Here is a 21,919-nt window from a genome sequence, read left to right on the forward strand (position 1 = left end):
ACAAATAAGCAGAAATTTATTAGAGTCAAGCCTCACAACCCCAAGCAGGAAACAGTTCTCTGAGTGTAATTTCTAGCCAAATAGAGTCCTTATGAGACCTCTCCTCTTTGATAGTGAGCCCTCTGCATCACTTCCCAAAGTAGGGATCTCCCCCCCACACACACTTGGGGAAGGTAGAGAAGGGAGGACCAGCTGCAAACAATGACTCAGCATAAGAGCAGGTAGAGAAGGAGCTGGATATATGAGTCTCCGACTCCTCTTTGCTTTTGCAAGGTTAATAGCTCCTCACTGAGCTCACTGGGCTTCTGGCTCCAGAAATCTTCCTGACTCAGCTACTGCTACGGCCCTGACTCTGGCTCCAGCCTCCTGGACTCATTAAAAGTAAAACAAGTCTATCAGTGACAACAAGCGAAACAGCTTGTTCCTTGCTGCACAAGTTCAGATCTGCGCATCTGGCAGCTTCACTGCTACAATTGTTTTAACTCTGTGTGGTTTTTTAAAAAAAAATATGTGGGGTTTTGTTACTGTTGTTTTTTTCTTGAGGGGAGATGTGCCTGGGAAGAGAGGAGCTGGGAAGAGCAGGGGCACAATTCTAATTTTGACCTATACAGTGCTGATTTTGACCTATACAGTGGTACCTCGGATGCAAACAGGATCCATTCTGGAGCCCCATTCACATCCTGAACAGAACGTAAAACACATCTGCACATATGCAGGTCACGTTTTGCCGCTTCCGCGCATGACGTCATTTTGACTGTCTGCACATGCGTGAGTGGCAAAACCCGGAAGTAACGTGCTCTGTTACTTCCGGGTCGCCGTGGAGCGCAACCAGAAAATACTTATCCTGAAGGGTATTTATCCCAAGGTATGAGTGTAAAGCCTTAAATGGCTCAGGACCGCAATACCTCAACGACCACGTCTCTCCTTATGAAATTACCCAGACCCTGCAATCATCATCTGAGGCTCTTTTTCAGGTCCCTCCTCTATGAGATGTCTGGAGGGTGGCAAAACCACCAAGAAGTATTGTTTAGGAAGGATCGCCTAGCACCTTCGTGCCATATTTTTAGTAAAGGTAAAGGGACCCCTGACCGTTAGGTCCAGTCGTGACCAACTCTGGGGTTGAGTGCTCATCTTGCTCTCTAGGCTGAGGGAGCCGGCGTTTGTCCGCAGACAGCTTCTGGGTCATGTGGCCAGCATGACTAAGCCGCTTCTGGCAAACCAGAGCAGCACACGGAAACACCGTTTACCTTCCCGCTGGAGCGGTACCTATTTATCTACTTGCACTTTGACATGCTTTCGAACTGCTAGGTTGGCAGGAGCAGGGACCGAACAATGGGAGCTCACCCCATCGCAGGGATTCGAACCGCTGACCTTCTGATCGGCAAGTCCTAGGCTCTGTGGTTTAACCCACAGCACCACCCGCATCCCTATCTTTAGGCACCAAGCAAAAACATTCATCTTCTTCTTAAACAATCTATGGCCTTTTAAACTGTGGGAAGGGTTATAGTTTTTGTTTGTTATTATGTTAGGTATATTGTAAACCACCTTGTGATCCTCAGATGAAAGGAGGTACAGCAAATTAATAAATAATAACATAAATAAACAATGATAATGTAATCTGTTGTGGCAAACTACGTTTCCCCAGGCTCATGCTAAAACACAAAGGCGACAAACCAAAGAAACATGAGCACACACAGCCTGACTGATTTGCTCAGAAGTCTCTACTGGATGAATCACAAAGGAATTCTCCGACTCCTTCAATTGCACAATTTCATTATGTTGTTCTGCCTCTGTGGTCTGAATTTCAATTTGGTGAACTTCCCACATAATAATCAATGTGGTGCAATGCTTCACAGCACGATGCTGGAATTAGTGTGGTGCTTCACAACATACTGCTGGAATTGTTTGGAAACTGTGATGAGGCAAGATATGGTGGGATTTCAAACCCTGTGGCGTCATGCTGACATCACAAGACGGAATTACCGCGTCCAACCTGATGGGAAGAGCTATCCATTTGGAAATCACCATGTGAATCAGCCATGATTGTCATGTTCTGTTGCACTGTTTGCCAGTGACTATTACTAATAGTGACTATTACTATTACTAATATGAAATGTGAGGAAAAGGTGAGGGACTACCAGTGCAAGTTTAGCCAATCAAACATAAAGCTGAAAAAAGTTAAAGAAGACTGCATGCTGTGCGTTGAAAGAAAACTATATGAAAATGATATATTGTTGGTATTTAACACCAAGCAAACTGGCAAAGATGTATAAAACTAGTTCAAATGTTTCTGGAAATGTAAAAAGAAGGAACTTCTTTTTACTCTTTTCTATATGTGGTGGTTATGTGATAAAGTAAAGGTGTTCTGGGAAATGATCTATAATGAGTTAAAGAAAATGTTTAAATATACATCTGTTAAGAAACCAGAAGCCTTTTTGTTAGGTATAATAGGAGAAGAGCTACCGAGAAAAGACAAACAATTATTTATGTATGCAACAACAGCAGCAAGAGTATTACCAGCCCAGAAATGGAAGCAAGAAGAACTACCATCAAAAGAAGATTGGCAAATTAAGCTAATGGACTATGCAGAAATGGCAAGACTGACAGGAAAGATCAGAAACCAAGGAGATCAAGTATTTGAAAAAGAATGGAGTAAATATTTGAATTATTTAAAAGACCATTGTAAGCACTTAAAATTATTGGCAGAATTTTGAAGAGCTTGTATTGTGAATGTTTATTATAGGATTATTATTTTTTACATATTTGATTAAGAATTGGTATATTAATAACATGCAGTTAATTGAGAATTATTTTAGAAATCCATGGAGGGAAGGGAGGAGGTCTGAAGGTTAAACTGAAGTTGTAAAAAAAGATATAAAATATGGATGTTATGGAAAATGTGAAAACAATAAAAATATTTATATATATAAAAAAACATAAAGCTGAGGGTAAAATTCACTAAGGTGACAGAACACATGAGTTCTCGGGAGATTTTGGTGAGCTCTTGTGAGCTCTCATTGGAAGCCAGCGCTTAATGGGCACTTCATTCAGGTAAGAAAGGTGTGGCACTGGGGGCAGGGGGGCAGCAGGGGCGTGCGGCATGGTCTCATTTTGCCTCAACCTGCAAAACAGAACACACCACCTCTGCGTCCTCTCTCCTCTCCCCATGCGCTGTTCTGGGGGTTCTGGGGATTTGACGGTGCACTGAGGTGGGGAGAAAGGAAAAGCTCTGCTGAATCAGCAGAACATTTGCCAAAGTTTGTTCCAGCAGCAAGCCATCAGCTTTACCCTTTTGAATCAGGCTACTCGGCTTCTCAATATATTTTTTTTAGCTAGGAAAGAGTTCGTTGTCTTTTAATCCTTAAACCTAAACCAAATTTGTGGATTTCTCTGGCAAGCCCCAGCTGTCATAGTCAATGGTCAGGGATGATGCTGTGAGCTACCCTGAGATCTTTGGATGAAGGGCGGTATACAAATTTAATAAATAAAAAAGTAATAATAAATACTGATGGGACCTGTTGTCCAGCAATATCTGGAAGGCCACAGGTTCCCCAGCCCTGTCCTTGTGAATAATAATGAATAGTCTCTGATTTCTCCCTTGAACAGCCTCTGCACATTGCTGTGGTGCCATAAAAACTTCTCTTTTATGGAATTTTACCATTTCATGTACTATTTTGTATTTTAAAAAAGGCAAAGCAATGAGAGGGGGGAACAAACTAAAGCCCCCTTCCTTAAAAAGAGAAAATGGCATTAGGACAGTTTCAAGACGATATTCAAGAGGCTAAGCAGTGGTGTCCAAACATTTTTCAAAGAGGGCCAGATTTGATGAAGTGAAGGATTGAAGTTGTTGAGGGTTTTTTAGGATTTAATCCCATGAAATAAACTGCCACAGGGACTGGATTAAACCAACCAACAGGCCGGATTAGGCCCCCGAAACAGACTTTGGACATGCCTGGGCTAATGAGAGGCTTCTCATCAGTAGTCCCCCGACCTGGTACAACAGGCAGAAATACATTTGACTGAACTTGCAATGAATAAATGCTTTAATTTCAAGGCATTGGAGTCCTGGACTTGGATGGTCTACAGTGGACAGGATGCTGCTACAGTTGTGTTTTTAGCACCATTTATTTAGTTATTTAAATATAAAGGTAAAGGGACCCCTGACCATTAGGTCCAGTCATGGCCGACTCTGGTGTTGCGGCGCTCATCTTGCTTTATTGGCCAAGGGAGCCAACGTACTGCTTCTGGGTCATGTGGCCAGCATGACTAAGCCGCTTCTGGCGAACCAGAGCAGTGCATGGAAACACCGTTTACCTTCCCGTCAGAGTGGTACCTATTTATCTACTTGCACTTTGACAAACTTTCGAGCTGCTAGGTTGGCAGGAGCAGGGACCAAGCAACGGGAACTCACCCTGTCGCGGGGATTCGAACCGCCGACCTTCTGATTGGCAAGTCCTAGGCTCTGTAGTTTAACCCACAGTGCCACCCGTGTCCCTATTTAAATATACTGAACTACAAATTAGGTCCAAAAGAAACTGGAAGCATCACACCGAAAACGTTATTTAAAGTTTAATCACTAAAAACTACTTTATAATTGAGCTTGGCAAGATAGCAGCATATGCAAAAAAAAAGGTAAGTAAATGAAGATGACTATGATGACCCATTTAGGCCATTCATACCCACAAAGAAGTGCTTACATGTGTGCACATGAGCAATGGAGTTGCTCCAGTCAAAGTAATGCACATGTGCAATGGCTATCTCAAATGTACAAACCGAAATTTAAATGCAAAATGAATGTGACTTAAGTTCCCAAATTGGATGGAAGCTGGCTTAAGGGAAAGCACATCAAACCATAGTATTTATCAAGCAGCTATGGGATAGATATGGATTGTGGCCAATATCATTTGTACACGACTTCAGACATTAGCTTTGAGAGAACACTGGAGCCAAAGTGAACTATAATGTTTACACAGGCTTAAAGGAAGCATGCAACATCTGTGTAGGAGATTGCTTTGCACTTTATATTGTTATAATGTAAATTATTATAATCACAATATACCGTGCCTTGTGAAAACACAGACTGAAAAGGCAATTTAATAGATCATTTCAAAAAGCTTCCATTTCTAAAGCGGTAACTGCATTGGTCCCTTCAGTCAGTGGCGTAGCGTGGGGGGTGCCAGGGGTGCCGGCCGCACCGGGCGCAACATCTGGGGGGGCGCGAGTCCAGAGGGAAGGGACAAGTTCCTTCCTCCGCCGGGCTCCCCGCCGCCACCGCCAGCCTTGCGCCCTAGCGCGCGCGCCCACCCCCCGCCGCCGCCGCTGAGGCTGCGCTCCACTCACTGCTCGCAGGAGGAGCAGCCGCTGCAGCAGCGCCGACGCCGCCACCGACGCCTGGCCGGGCACCGGCAGCCTCCGCACCCCGACGCCGACGCCATCCCCTCAGCCCAGCCACAGGCGGCGGCTGCTTCTGCCGACTGGGAGGGAGGAGAGCTCCGAGGGGCCTCGACGCGCCCTGCGCTCCCCAAAACCCTCCGAGAGGAAGCCGGCGGGCGGGCGAGCGTCTCCCGGCTGAAGGGGGCGCCGCTGGCTCTGGCTCTCAGCGCAAGTCTCAGCCGCGGGGGGGGGCGAGGACGGAGCGCGGCTGGAAGCCCCCGGAGAGGCGCTCGCCAAGCCCGGATCTGGAGCGCCTTGGAGCGCGGGCTCCACCTACAGCCCAAGGAGAGGAGGGGGCGGGGAGGCGCCCGAGGGGAGGGGGCTTCGGCTGCCTCGGCCCGCGGGGGCTCCGCAAATAATAAATTTAATAAATTCCTGCTGAGCCTTTGGGGGGGTTCCTTGGCTCCTTCGCTCGCCCCCAGCCCCAGTGGCGTAGCGTGGGGGGTGCAGGGGGGGCCGGCGGCACCGGCCGCAACATCTTGGGGGGGCGCGCTCGCACTCGAGTACTAAAATCCACGGGTTAGGGGGAGCAAATTACTTGCCTTGCCCCGGGTGCTGACAACCCACGCTACGCCACTGCCTTCAGTAAAAACAACAAGGAGGATTCTATCTAATGTAGCACTAAATTAAAGTCACTTTGCACTATTCTTCTTCCACTGGCAAAATGTTGCTGTGCAAGAGAAGGTGAAACATGGCGTAATGAGTTCCTGCTAGTGCAAGTGTTGCATTCAATCCCTCTGTTGTGCAACATTAAAACTCACCCATCTTCTTGTGCAAGTACTTTTGCTCTACTGGACAAGAAATATTGGATATAGCTCAGAGTCTTGTGGTACTCTGAAGGATTTTGATCTTACCTTTTGTAGTCTTGAGCCCAGTTAATCAGATACAGTAACGATTAGCTTGAGTTTCAGGTGTGTATACACACAGAGAGACATATGGTTTAGAGAGGAGGGGTGTAAAAAGTGAGGTCAGAGGAAAATTAAGTACAGTGGACACTCAGGTTGCGAATGTGATCCATGCAGGATGCTTCTGCGCGTGCGTGACCGCTGAAACCAGGAAGTAACCCGTTCCGGTACTTCTGGTTTTGGCAGTCCGCAACCCCAAAAAACGCAACCTGAAGCGTCTGTAACCCAAGGTATGACTGTATGATGATAAATTGCATTACTAACAGTGGCCATTCAGAAAACAGTTGTTGGTGATAACACAGCCAATCATCATCAACAAAAACGACAACAATGTTGTAGAATTAGATTAAGAATAAGAGTAAAAATAAGAAGAAGAATTTTTAAGCAAACTGTTCAAGCCTCTTGTTGAATTGCCATTGTTAACTGTGAATTGCCACTGCTAATAACTTAATCATCACCATCTATGCCTTCTGCATTTCATTTTCCTTTGACCTCACCATTTACAGTCTCTCAGCAGCCATACATAGCATGTACACAACACTTTGTGTCAGCTGTAACTTTGCTGAGGAATAGGCAGTGGTATCATTTGCACTCACTAAACAGGCTTGCATTACTTTAACCAAGTGCCCTCCAGATGTTTTGGTCTACAACTCCCATCAATCCCACCCCACATGGCTATATAGAGTGACAGCTTGTCAAGTCAAGAGGTTTGATAAAACCCAATGAAAAGTTATGAGAGAGAGAGAGAGAGTCCTGAAGTTCTTTTCCCAAGGCTTTTGGGAAGCCGGAAACACTAGTCATTCTTATAAAACCCTAGGCATACAACAGCCTCAATTATAACCAGACACCTATTTCTGGTTATAATCAAAAAATAAAACAGCACATAAGTAAGATGCTGAAGCTCAGAATTATGACACTTGGAAACTCATAATGTTCACCTCAACAACAACAACAACAACAAAAAGGTGGGTAGCATGACCCCCAGAAAATTTCTTTGGATTTGATTTGAGCTAGTTCAAATTCTAAGTCTCAGTTTTTTAAGAAGCAGCTTGGTTTATTTTCCAGCCACTCCAAAGCGATATAGACAATCCAACAAATGGTCATAAAACTAAACCTTCTTTGAAGTTTAGTCTTGAATTTATCCAAAAGCACTCCTCCCCCCACAACACTTAATGGTGCCTTGAGACCATATTTAGTTTAAAGTAACATGCTTCCATCTCTGTGCAAATTGGTACACCAGGAACAAACAAGCCCACAAAACCATACGTGAGGTCTTGCTCAGTTTATGGTAGACCTGCACAACTTGTGAAACATCAAGCAAATGCAATCTATCAGATATTTATAGCAATGCTGTAGGTGCCCAGTAAACATTCTGAGGTCTGCAAAGAACACAAATCAGGTGATTTGCAGGCTCACTACAAGAGACTGAATTGGACCTTAAAGCCCAACATGGTTGAATCCCTGAGTTACCTTAGGCAATGTCTTCCCCTGTGTGATCCCACAAGGCTTTTAAGATCTACCAATGAGGCCCTGCATGCTGAAAACATTGGTATGAATGGAGATGACAATTGTTTAATTTGGGAGGCCCATTCCAGCATCTTCAGAATTTAAAGTGCCATGGTTAGACTTGCAGCTAGGCAAGATTCACATAGAGGCATCCTTTGCATAAAGCAGCGGTGAGAAACCTGCAGTTCTCCATTCTCCAGTCCCAAAACATCTGGAGGGCCGAGTTAGGCTATCCATGTCCGGATAGGGACATAGCTGGGCCACCAGCTGAAACTGATGGAAGGCACTCAGGGTACCTTGCAGCTTTGAGATCACATCACAGCACATCTTGAGGAGTTTGCATGTGGGCTGGCATCTAATGCGGAGTAGGCTTAGACTTGATTGGATTCAATATTTTTCTACCCTTACCAAAAGCCTATTTCAGTTCCATCTCCTAGGAAACATTCATATATGAAGCAGGCTGGTCTCAAAGAAACCGCATTACTACTACTATACAGTGGTACCTCGGGTTAAGTACGTAATTCGTTCTGGAGGTCCATTCTTAACCTGAAACTGTTCTTAACCTGAAGCACCACTTTAGCTAATGGGTCCTCCTTCTCCCGCCGCGCCGCTAGAGCACGATTTCTGTTCTTATCCTGAAGCAAAGTTCTTAACCTGAAGCACTATTTCTGGGTTAGTGGAGTGTGTAACCTGAAGCGTATGTAACCTGAAGCGTATGTAACCTGAGGTACCACTGTATTATGATATTAGTTAGGGGTGTGCATCGGTTCTGTATGAGTGTTAAATAAAACAAATTGGGGGGATTGACGTGGAAGCATGGTGTCAACAGCCCTCCTACACTGGGGCCAAACAAAGTCTCATGACACCTTGTTTCTGAAAATTTTCATACCTTGTATCTATGTGTCCCTATAAATTGCTATGTTTCTCTGAGGTCATGAGCTATTCAAGACTGAGGTTGTCCAAAATGTTGCCTACAGAGCACTGTAGAGCTCTGGATTTGTTTGTTTGTTTGTTTGTTTTTAAAGCACAGCAGCAGAGGATATTTTTTAAAGTTACAAGTTTAATTTAATTTTAGAAAAATCTACATTCTACATCAGGGGTCAGCAAACTTTTTCAGCAGGGGCCCAGTCCACTGTCCCTCTGACCTTGTGGGGGGCCGGACTATAATTTGAAGGGGGGAAATGAATGAATTCCTATGCCCCACAAATAACCCAGAGATGCATTTGAAATAAAAGGACACATTCTACTCATGTAAAAACATGCTGATTCCCAGACCATCCGCGGGCCAGATTTAGAAGGTGATTGGGCCCAATCCGGCCCCCAGGCCTTAGTTTGCCTACCCATGTTCTACATTAATAAACAAACAAACAAACAAACAAACAAACAAACAAACCCAAAGTTCTTCAGAACTCTGCAGGCAGCATTCTCAACAGCCTCACACTAAAATGCATATCAGAGGCTTGTAAAGGTGTAGGCATGTAAGGCCTATTGAAGGACATAAATAACCACCAGAAAAGGCTAGTGTGAAGATGCAAAGTTTAAACAAATGTACAAGCGAGAATGCACACCGCTCAGCATCCTCCTATTAGCTATGAAGTAAGAAAGAGACAGCCATCTGCTCCCCACCCCCATAAGACATGATGGGAGAAAGTAATCTTTTACTTTCCCCACAAAAAGTCACAGAACCTATCTGTCTGCAATTTTGCTGGATTAATGCACTCTGTGCCAGTAAATTTCACCCCCTTTTACCAAAAGAAGGAAAAGTTATAGCTGTTTTTAGATTCCCCACTATAGTGAATGGGGAATCACAGAACTTCGTTTTGTACAAATCAGCTTGAAAACTGAAACACAGATCAAAACAGAGAGCTCAAAGCAATTCAGAAATTGTTTGGATTAAAAACAAAAAACCCCGAAACAAATACATGGTGAATCTTGGGGTCTGTGAACACCCTTAATATTACTTTGGCAATCTGTATAAGCCATGGTGTTCCATTATGGTGTACTTTCTGTCAATCCCCCTGCCCCCTATGATTACAATCATACAAAGGGGGAAAGCAGTTATGAGCCTACTGACCCCCAATACTCTCACAGGTCTCCATTGCTATTTTTGCAGCCCCCTCTTTTAGAATTGGGTTCTATATCACATGGGGACCCTTTCTGAGTAGAGCAGTGGAGATGTTCAGCCCCCAATACTTGGGGAGCTGCAAGAATGAGGCTGTCCAGGGAGGCACGTCCACCAACTCATGCCTGCTCTCCCCCTTGTGAGATGGTCGTGGGAGGGCAGAGGAGAACACAATAGGCCTCATATCAGTAATAATCCCATTCTTGCTGAATATTGTGATATTTCCACCACTACAGAGGACTTCAATATGGCCAGAATCATTTAGGGATTTACAACAGCTGTTCAGGCAAACAGAAGTGGTACAGAATGGCCGCTTACCGTCCTCCCAGTGCATGGCGGTTGTGGCCTGACACAGTGCCTCCTTTTTTCCCCCAGACACGCCACGCTACCTTAGCTGTTTTTCCCTGCCCCCCTCAGCTGCAGCAGATGCTGACAGGTTCCCGCCAAACCCATCCATTCAAAGGGGCCATTTCCCTGCTTTGCAGGTTTCGCCTTCCCCTTAGCACTAGTCACAGCTTTGGCGGTTTAGGCCTTGGGTGGCATCCTATAGTCTTTCATCCAATTCGGGTGTGGTGAAATGGTGACTCACCCAGCCCCTGTTCTCTGTGGCAGTGATAACAGGGTACCCTGTTAGAAGGGTCTGGTGGAGAGTCTCTGTCCCAAGAGCTACTTAGTAGGGCTAGCGGGCCATAGAGCTTCCCTCGGCATTTGGAGGCCATCTGCATAAACCTGCATTTTGTGATGGATTTACCCCCGAATAGACCCTGTCATGCCTCAGCCCCCCAGCAGGGGTGGGGCTGAGAGGGATATGTGCCCAATACCTATGCCAAGGCTTCCTACATCTGAAATCAATAAAGTTGAAGCCATTTTAAATCCCAGACAGTTGTCGTGTCCATTCATTTCCCACTCAGTAGTTAAGCACTGAGGTGGGGGACTCTGCGGCTGGGCACACAAATAATTCTGAATTTTGTCCATCTTCACTGTAATATCTAAAGCAGGTGTGTTGCAACCTACACAAGGCATTATCACCACACTCTTGAGTCTCTGATACAGGGATGGAGAACCTGCAGCCTTCTAGATATTGCTGGACTACAACTCACATCACCATTAACCATGCTGGCTGGGGATGATGGGACCTGGAGTCCAATATCTGGAGGACTCAGTGCTTTTTTTTCAGGGGGTACTCAAGGGTACGCAATAGCAGCACCTCTTTTTTTGTTGTTAAAAAGTGTGGCACTTACTGTAACAGCCTTATGGTGAGTAACGGCACCTATTTTTCTAGAAAAAAGCACTGAGGACCAAAGATTAGCCACCACTATTAGAGCATCTCCCAATTCTCAGAGAAAGAGGGGTAGCTCAGTTGTTTTCAACACTGGTAGCTATTCATCAGTACAAAAACATACCTGTTCAAAGAAACAATAGGAAGTAACACCCCAATTAGTGTATCCCATATTACATATTATTGCTATTCTTTATTGATTTTATTCTTGCAACTTTGGTACAGCACTGCAGAGGATTATTGGGGGGGGGGATTCAGTACATCTCCCAATATAAAAAAATAAGCTTCTAGAAGGCCTTTTCCATATAATTTTTACAGTTGCACTATAGCCTGCTTTTCATGTGTAAAACCGGGTGAATGAAATGCTGCTCTCATTTGAGACAAACTATCTGGCATCCTTAGAGTTCCGACTTTTTTTAATCTAATATTCTCAGGATAAATCCTGAATGCCCCTAAACAGAAAACACTGTGTAGAACCTTATATACTAACATACAGCCATATTTCCATGAAACAAATTGAGAAAGGAACAAAAAGGAGGAGGAATAAATCTATAATCAGAGACATTTTGAAAATAGAACAGTTCCCAAGAACAAAGTAAGAATCTGAGTGTGCTGGTACAGAATGATGAAAATTATAAGATCTGGTGAACCACCACAACATTCAGCATTTATCCATGTATACAGTGTGTTTGCAATTGAAATTATGGCACGTTTTCATCCTAACATCCACTCCCCTGACACACGTCATAACAAACTTATGTTCTGAAGGTGTTTACCCCATTTCATACATACCGGTCTTGCCAAATTTCGATTATTTGCTAAGCCCTAAAGAAAGAAAGAAAAATAGATTAAAAATAGCCACTCGGTGTTGTTACAAGTTCCACCTACATAAATACTTCACAGCTCTCCTACCAGAGTGGTTTGTTTAATTGTTTGTAAGGTTTCTCACTCGCTCTCAGGCTATATGTACCAAAGGGAATCAAACCAAAAGGGCAGAGATGAAAGGCAACTCTTTCAAGCAAGTACAGCACCTGTGGATTTGTCAAGTTGTTCAATCATGTTCTACCTACATTTGAAAGTACTCATAACGAGCTTCAGAACGGGCTTCCTACAAGCCCAGGCTGTTTGGCTTGATTTGCAAAGTTTTCTTACCTCATGTGAACTTGAATTAGCCCCCATCGTGGTATCTGCTGCATATGATCCAGTTGCTCGAAGTGGTGCTTGAGTGATAAAGTTCACAGCTGACAGTGCCTCCTGGGTGAAGTAGATGAGCAGGTGACTCATGACCCCACCCCTTTCTGAATTCCAAGGAATGAAAATAGCTCCCTCCCTATTTCCTTCAGTATCTTGAAGCCAGTCATTTGAGTTAATTGATGCTGAAGGTCCCCGTGTTGTGGTGGAGGTGACTTAAGTGGCTATAGGTCATTGTGGCCATACAACTTGGTTGATGAGAACATCCATTTAACTATTCAGCCTGTGTAATGAGCTCTCAAAGTCTAGGAAAGTTACGCTGTTTAAATGAAGCTATGTGAACTACCTGGAGATGAAGCAGCTTGAGGTGAAGGACCACTTTGTGGGAACCCAATACAAAGATGGTGGTCGTATCCCTGTATCTTTTCCCCTGGACTTCTCAGTATCTGGAGAATGGGGAACCATTAAATGTGCAAATAAATGTTTGGAAAATTATTTAAGTAAAGGCAAAGAAGAAAGATTGTTGATTAGATAGCAGTTGATGGCCACTCTATGATCTTCCTCCACTGAAAAATGCAGGTGTTTGACTGACGTAGCCCTTAATCTGCATAACAAGACTTAACCAATAAAGATTTTATAGAACATTGATAAAGAGAATACTCCCATATTTGTGGGTGTTGATGAAAATGTGACGAGGACATAGAGAAGGCTTGGAGTTGGGTAACAGAATCATCTATTTCCCCACTACAGAGATTCAAAGCTTGCCAAAAGTCTTAATGGCCAAAATATGAGGCCTTTTGGGTTGAAGAGTGGATATAAAATATCAGTAAGCATTTAGCTAACATGTACATAGAGCTAGTCAGCTGAAATTAATACAGCTCTATAATCACTTATCTTGTTCTGAATGGTGTCCAGTTTGTGGCACACCAGTCCGGTCTACAAAAACGTTCATATTGCAGGAAACCATATAATAGCACCATGATGAACCAGGGAACATCATTCCCCTCCAGGTATAACAGGTGCCCATTATCTGCACTTTTCAGAAAAAAATGGATGTCATGTTTGTTCCAGTGGACTTTTCCAGCTGATTGAATGGATCTCTGCCATGGGTGCCATTTTTGTATTGTTTTGCTTTTTGTGGTTTTAACTGGTTTGTGTGTTTTTTGCTATTTTTTATTGTACATCACATTGAGACTTGTGTGGAAGGCGATTAATAATACAGCTGTACCTCGCTTCTCAAACGTCTCAAAAGTCGAATGTTTCAGTTTTCGAACACTGAAAACCCGGAAATAAATGCTTCAGTTTCCAAAAGCTTTTCGGAAGTCGAACACACTACGTGGCTTCCATATTGAGTTTTCCGGAAGTAAATGCTTCAGTTTCCGAATGATTTGGAACTCGGTCTTCTGAAATGGATTACGGTTGAAAACCGAGGTACCACTGTATATCATAGGAGCACCTCCATCACAAAATTATACCAGGATGGGACCGAAGTACAGCACCTGCATGTTTAGGAAACCTCAAAAATTGTTGAACTTTTTAAAGGAAAACCCAAAAGTTGTTGATCTTTTTCAGTAAAAGCTACAAGAATTTTTGAGCTTTTTGGGACATTTGCTGGATTCTAAAAAAATAATCCAGGATGCCATTTTTGGAAGTGAATTCCAGGAAAATCAAGATGTATGGCCATCATCCCTGAGCATTGTCCCTGCTGGCTACGGAAGTTGTAGTCTGAATATCTGAATGGCACCATGTTAGCTATTCCTGAGATATATTACCCAGGAAGGATAGCTCCTTCTTTCTATTTATGCACTACCAAGCTTTTGCAACACAGTTAAAAGTGACAATTACTTCATAGCAGGTAGAAGCAGCTTAACGTCTTCCTTATCCATGAAAAGAAACATATGCAAATAATTGCTTGGGGCCACCTTAGGCTCATGTGTCAACTTGTCTTATTTCTGTCAACTCAGTTGAATTTCTGTGCCTTGCCCATTTGTTCCCTGAACACAGCAACTAATAATAAACGTACTTACATGGAAGGAAATCCCATTGACTATAGTGTACCAGTCTCAAGTCAGAAAGTTGGAAATTTTCCATTATTAATCCAGAATGTTCCACTGTTAATACAGAATCTTCATTTTAGTTTCTTTTTATAGATAAGATCAACCACCAAATAAGAATCTCACCATGCTCTAAGTAGCAAGCAACCTCAAAGCACAAGAAATTTATTCCGATCTTCAAATAACTGGAGGGGGTATTGAGATTCTGAGGTCCCCAGAGGGGTGCCCCAAAACACTCGTTTTCAGACACTTCCCTATGCAAGGGAAGATTTCAAACCTATTGCAGGGAGGGGGAGGCAGAGCATGAAATTAACCTGTAAATTTTTGGTACTAAAAAGAAGTAAAACTGGATTTATTTTAAGTATACAAAGCTTACAAGTACAGTGGTACCTCGGGTTAAGTACTTAATTCGTTCCAGAGGTCCGTTCTTAACCTGAAACTGTTCTTAACCTGAAGCACCACTTTAGCTAATGGGGCCTCCCGCTTCTGCCGCGCCACCAGAGCACAATTTCTGTTCTCATCCTGAAGCAAAGTTCTTAATCCGAGGTAATATTTCTGGGTTAGTGGAGTCTGTAACCTGAAGCGTATATAACCTGAAGCGTATGTAACCCGAGGTACTACTGTACACAAAGATAAAGAGGTAAAAGCCAGGAAACTATCAAATTAGATAATAAGGCAGGGTTAGCTTGCCCTTCACAAGGAAGAACCAGTTCGTGGTTGGTACAGGCAAGGCTAGCCTTACTATGAGCCACAATGAGCTTCATGGCTCAGATGGCAGATTGGGAGAGGTGTCAGTTTGTTGGTCCCTATCAGCCACATGTCACCATGGCTACATCTTCACAGCTGCTGCTGCTGCTGCTGCTGCTGCTGCTGCTGCTGCTGCTTTTGTCATGTGGAGCCCTTGCCCCATGTCTCACTGCGGGGAAGAGGCCCTTCCTTACATTGAGGCATTGTGGGTCCCAAAGACCCCATTGGGACTTCTTTCAGAAATAGCTGTATGTTGTGCATAGTTGTCTGTGGAAAAATGCAAATGCACAGGAACCTACTCACATGTAGAGGCTCTGTGCTATCAGGATACCCATGCAACCTCACCTCTCAGGCATGTAGAGGGCCTACCTGTGAGTAGTGCTCAGGAGTTCAAATACCACTGCTGACAACCACACATGGCATGTAGTTGTTGCAGAAAGAAGACCTGGTGGCAGAGCTGGGGCTAAAAACACAGAGCTGCTCCACGGTCAACAAAGATATGCTCTAGCTGAGAGTAAGGCATGACTAGGGCTAGAGAATTCTCAATACCACCATCACCAAGCCACAGCTCACAGCTCACCACCACCAAGCCACAGCTCTCAGCATTATCTGGAGGAAGCCATGACAGTTAAACTGGTAAAATACAATATGCATTAGTGTACCTATCAGCTATCTGGCTCACATGGATTGCAATCCAACATGTTTATTCATAGATGCTCGGCACTGTGTGTGCTGCTGAGCCTGTACTTTTCCTTCCCTGACTAAACGTCTCTTTCGCCCAAGTAAGACATCCACGTGCACTGTTAAAGTACACAACTTCCTCCCAAATAATTTTGGGAACAGTAGTTTGTTATAATGGTAGTAAGGAGAAAGGTAAAGGACCCCTGGATGGTTACATCCAGTCAAATGGGGTTGTGGCGGTCATCTTGCTTCAGGCCAAGGGAGCCAGTGTTTGTCTATAGACAGCTTTCCAGGTTATGTGGCCAGCATGACTAAACCGCTTCTGGCTCAATGGAAACACAGTGACAGAAACCAGAGCGCATGGAAATGCCGTCTACCTTCACGCCGCAGTGGTAACTATTTATCTACTCATGCTGGCATGCTTTTGAACTGCTAGGTTGGGAGGAGCTGGGACAGAGCAATGGGAGCTCACCCCATTGCATGGATTCAAACCGCTGACCTTCTGATCGGGAAGCCCAAGAGCCTCTGTGGTTTAGACCACAGCGCCACCCGTATCCCCCTAATGGTAGTAGGAACTGTAGGTCTATGAGGAGGAAACTACATTGCCCGTGGTCTTTAGCAAAAAGTTGGATCTTAGATTTGTTATCATATACAGTGGTACCCCGCAAGACGAATGCCTCGCTAAACGAAAAACGCGTAAGACGAAAGGGTTTTCTGATTTTTTAGCCGCTTCGCAAGACAAATTTTCCTATGGGCCTTTCTCGCAAAACGATTTTTTTTTTTAGTTTTTCCCCACAGGCTCCCTCTAAACTTCAGCGGAGCGGTGTGGGCTGGGAGGGAATCCCTTGGACCCCCGCCGGACTTCCCGATGCTCTTTTGAAGTCCGGCGGGGGTTCAAGGGATTCTCTCACCGCCGCCTGCCTTTAGAAGCGCTCGGGGAAAGCAGCGCGCTTCGCTGCTTTCCCCAGAGTCCTTTTAAACACGGGCGGCGGTGAGGGAATCCCTTGGACCCCCGCCGGACTTCCCGCAGCCGTTCTCCCCCCGCCTGCCTACAGAAGAGGTTCGAGGCGCTGCCCCTTCACCTCTGTCCCCGGAGCTTGCCGTTCTCCCCCGGCCTGCCTTCAGAAGAAGGTCTGAAGGTCTGAAGGCGGTCTCCATAGGAACGCATTAATTGATTTTCAATGCATTCCTATGGGAAACCGTGCTTCGCAAGACAAAAAACTCGCAAGAAGAAAAAACTCGCGGAACGAATTAATTTCGTCTTGCGGGGCACCACTGTATAGTTAAACTAGCACAATAAATGCCAAAAGCTAGTAAGTGATTCTGGTATATTCTGAAGCATGAAAGCAATCCAGCATAATGGCCCTACAGTGGTAAAGAAAGTATTGCAGAGGACAATTTAAGGGAGTGGGACTCTATAACATAGCAGTCAGAAGCCAGGCTGCTTTTTTTAAAAAAAATGGACCAAAGATTATAAAGACTGAAATATAGCCCTGTCTGGTTTTAAAGACACAAAGCAAAAACATGCCTTTAAAAAAATATTGTTACAGTGGTACCTCGGGTTACAGATGCTTCAGGCTACAGACGCTTCAGGTTACAGACTCCGCTAACCCAGAAATAGTACCTCGGATTAAGAACTTTGCTTCAGAATGAGAACAGAAATCACGCAGCGGTGGCATGGCAGCAGAGGGAGGCCCCATTAGCTAAAGTGGTACCTCAGGTTAAGAACAGTTTCAGGTTAAGAACGGACCTCCGGAACGAATTAAGTTCTTAACCCGAGGTACCACTGTACTGTTGTTAGTAGCATCAGTAGTTGCACTTCAGGTGTGGTATGACCAAAGTGTAGATTCCTATAAAATGTGTATAATTTAAATTGGGGGGGGCGGGCAGGTAGGTTGCATTACCAAAACAAAAAGTCTGCACAAAATGAAATCAGATGGACCTATGACTGAACATCAACAAAATTGAAATAGGATGTAATTATCTTGCTCTGTCCATCCATAGCTAGAAGATCTACACCTGTTTAGTTTGGGGGGGAATAGACGGGTGGGGGGCTCAATAAAATGCTACTGCTATCACCTTTTGAGGGCAAAACAATGGTGACAGCACCACACATACACCTAGCATAAGAGGGAGAAAAAAGAAAAGGCATTTTTAATGGGGGGAGGACTATTTTTTTATTTAAAAATATATTAAAGGTAAGGTAAGTGTGTGTGTGTTACACACACACATGCACTGACTCTTCCCAAAAAAATCTGAAGCACACACACACACACACACACACACACGGATTTTGCCATTCTTGAATAGGGCAGCAAAACTAAGATGACCATTTCCATTTTACTTATGCAGTAATGGTAAGATGAAGCTAGTATGAATGTCTCTGTAATACAGGCACTATAGAAGCACATGCTCTGTTGTTTCTATTTGACCAGAGTCACAGGGGCATTGTCTCTCCAGGTAAGCAATCCAAGGACAGCCCAGGGGAGGGCATGACATAGAGCCAAGGTAAAGGCCCTCCGGTGCTTAGGGACTTTGAGTTTAGCTAGATATGCCATAGGGTAGGCAGAGTACCTGGAGGATTCATTGGCAATAAAAGTTGGAGTCCAGGCTAGATCCAATTGGCGCTCAGTGTCTACTACACATTGTTTTATGAGAGCTTTGGCTTGGTCATAGCCCATGCTGAGTAGAAAGCCTCGAATAAAGAGCTAACTTCACTGACATTTAGTGCCTTCTTTTATTGCTGACCTAGGCATGACTCCGGCTGCTGACAGCTTTGGTGAATCAAACATAGTCTCTCCGCTGCAGCAAGTGGGAGATATGCGAGTGTGAATCAGCCCTGAAAAGGCATGTGAGAGCACACTTCAGATACATCAAGGATGTCCTTTGGATGGAGAGCTAAACCACAGTACAGTAGGAACAGTCAAGGCTAGTGAAGGGCGGTTCTGTCAATTTCAGTTCTCTCAACTTCTCATTTATCAAATTTTAAATTCAGTTCCCCACCTTTCTGCAGCAATTTGTGATTAAAAACAAACAAACTTCATGAAAATCTCTCTGTGTTTTAGTTTGAATTTCTCCTAATAAACACGTTTATGCAGCTTTGACACCATATTTTTGCAAGCAATGTCCCCTAATATGTGCATGTTTGTAAGCATTCTTTAGTTGCAGAAATGCACCCCAAAATTCAAAGAAGTTCAAAATTCAAAAGATAGCTGTGTTTTGGTTCTCATACTGTTTTGGAAAGTGTGAATTTGATAAATTCACCTTTATATATGACATGAATTGAAATTCTCCCCCATCACTAGACAAGACACTTACGGAGGCTTTGTTATCAACAGCATTGCATGGGAAGTGCAAGAGCAGTATCTAGTGGAGAAGGTAGGAGGAACATCATACATCACTGTTACTCATACTGTAAAGAGTTGCTGTGCTATATGTGCTGACCTTGCCAGTCCAGCTGAATGAGAAATCAATATGAGAACAAGCACAACCCTCGGATGGGTTTATATGTGACCCTGATCCTGCCTGCCTGATCCTGCCTTCACCACCCTCAAAACTCATGGGGTGGTGCCCAAGAGACTGCTGAAATTATTTTTAGAGATTAACTGAAAAATAAGCTATTGTTTACTACCACGGCCAGTAGACAGGGGCTGATCCAAAATATGTGTGACAGAAACTGCAAATGGACAGCGCAAAAGCAATCAGATGTCTAATTAAAAGGCAACACTGAATAAAAGGTGTGTTGCCTGTCCCAGTTGGGAAGCTGAACAATGTCTTGGTGGCCATCGGTCCTGGATTTGCAAGCCAACACCTACACCATTTGCCATGGTAGTGACATGTAGCATATTCCGTATTGTTTTTCACCTGAAATGATAATACAGGAATGACCAGTAGCAGGTGGCATGGTGGGGCAGCCGCAGTGCTCACCTGACCTCCAGGCATGTTGCTGCTGCTTACTAGGTAAGGTTAAAAAAAAAGGTAAAGGACACCTGGATGGTTAAGCCCAGTCAAAGGTGACTATGGGGTTGCGGCGCTCATCTCGCTTTCAGGCTGAGGGAGCTGGCATCTGTCCACAGACAGCTTTCTGGGTCATGTGGCCTCTTCTGGCACAATGGAACACCATGACGGAAACCAGAGTGCACAGAAACGCTGTTTACCTTCCTACCGCAGTGGTACCTATTTAGCTACTTACACTGGTATGCTTTTGAACTGCTAGGTTGGCAGGAGCTGGGACAGAGGAACGGGAGCTGACCCTATTGTGGGGATTCAAACCTCTGACCGTCTAATCAGCAAGCACAAGGGGCTCAGTGGTTTAGACCACAGTGCCAGAAGAGAGGGGCAAGGGGTGGCAAGGCAGCCAATGCACCAATGGGAGCACCAAATTGGCTCCACTGATGTGTTTGCACCATGCCATCCTCGGTAAGCAGCAGCGACACAACCACCCAGGGGTTAGCTGGATGCTATGTCACCACCACCCCATCCACTGCTGAGGTCAACCAACAAAAGAAAATGTGTGTGTTTTTGGTGGGAATGCATCCTGGCTTTGTAATATGAACTTGGTGGCTTCTCCCCCATCTCCTGATTTCTCCCACTCATATAGCTGTTCAAAATGCATGATCCTTTGGGGCTTATATGTCTAGTGGTCTTAGGCATGACACAGACAGTGAGGCCCAAGGCCAGCCTTAAAGCTCATCTTATCTTATTCTGTGGAAAGAGAATTAACACAGGTCTCCAGGTAGCTGTGCATATTAAAGCTAAGATGGTGCTGATGATCCTTTTTTATTTGTTGTAATATTTTTGGTGATCATGATAAAATATGAGGAAATTATGGTGGGGGGGGAGTTTCCCATTCTTGTATTTCTTTTCTTTGTTACAAGTTTATATGACTTATTTAAATTACAACTTTGTAAACATAATACTTTAAAATATATATATGGTTGCATGCCACCCCAATCTCTGAGCTGTGCAAGATTTCAGGGGTTCCAAGCAGATACCCAGAGTTTGTGTTTCCTTTTGGGAATGACAGTGGTGTCTTTAAGATATATGGTTTATTTACACACATATAAAACCTGAGCCTGCAATGGAGGGATTCACAGAATTAACACCCCAAAAAGGGTCTTGCTTCTCCCATAGCTACAGTCTTGGATTCAAACACTGTGCTTTGCCCTTTTTCCCCCCCTTTCTAGCTGCAACTTTACCTCTAGGTGACATTACACACAGTTCACTTCAAACTCTGACTTTTGTCTTTTAAACTATCTAAGAGCTTGAGCATTCGCCATCTGGCCCAGAGCCCCCTCTCTTTTTCTTTCTTAATGGCCTGTCACCTTTTCCTTTGTTCTCATTTAATGGCCCTTCACCCAGGCAATTACCAGAACACAGGAAACTAGCCTGGCCTGATTAGCTTTTAGCACTTACTGGATTCAGGAATTTAGAGGTCTGGCACCGCCAAACTCATAACAGTATTTCTCGATCTGAATTTTCACATAGGGAAGGCTGATTCACATATGAACACTCCATTGCTTCATGATAGTTTATAGTATTGAAAACCAATATCATATCTCTAGAAGATACTGAGAACAAATTCACATTGTATGTACATCACTTGATAACATATTGGTCTCAGTCAATGAGCTCGCGCTGAACGTGTAAACTTTCTCCATTTAAAGGTATTGTATCTGGGTTAATATTAAGTGAAAGGGGAGTTCTGTTCTGGTTTGTTTGATCAGTAATGGCTGCTTCATATTGCCATCATCAAGTGACAATCATGCATTTATGAACAAAACCTAAGACCTGAAGCTTAGAGGCCTATTATAGATATTCGCATTTTGTCAATGGCTTTTGTCATTAAGCTTTGGTTGCTGAGGCAATATAACTCAGGTCTATATTTTAGCAAAGCCTCTGTAGTGCTGGACTTAAGCCTAAGACGACCATGTTCCAGCCCATCATTGGTGAGTAATTGTGAGTAGGTCACTATATCTCTCAGTCACTATCTCCCAATTTG

The 21,919-nt window shown here is 44.1% G+C and overlaps 1 protein-coding gene across 1 annotated transcript in view; it reads right to left on the bottom strand.

Annotated features, from left to right (window-relative positions):
* LOC128411390 (cytosolic phospholipase A2 epsilon-like) overlaps positions 1 to 12,529 on the bottom strand; it is a 48,816-nt gene extending 36,287 nt beyond the window's left edge. Inside the window, exons 1-2 of the mRNA XM_053383723.1 lie at positions 12,398 to 12,529; positions 12,038 to 12,070 (exon numbers count right to left, since the gene is read on the bottom strand). Coding sequence (XP_053239698.1) covers positions 12,038 to 12,070; positions 12,398 to 12,529 — 165 coding nt within the window. The remainder of the gene's footprint in view (positions 1 to 12,037; positions 12,071 to 12,397) is intronic.
* Between the last annotated feature and the right edge of the window lie 9,390 nt (positions 12,530 to 21,919).

This window comes from Podarcis raffonei, chromosome 1, assembly GCF_027172205.1.
Source record: "Podarcis raffonei isolate rPodRaf1 chromosome 1, rPodRaf1.pri, whole genome shotgun sequence".
NCBI classification, from domain to species: domain Eukaryota; kingdom Metazoa; phylum Chordata; class Lepidosauria; order Squamata; family Lacertidae; genus Podarcis; species Podarcis raffonei.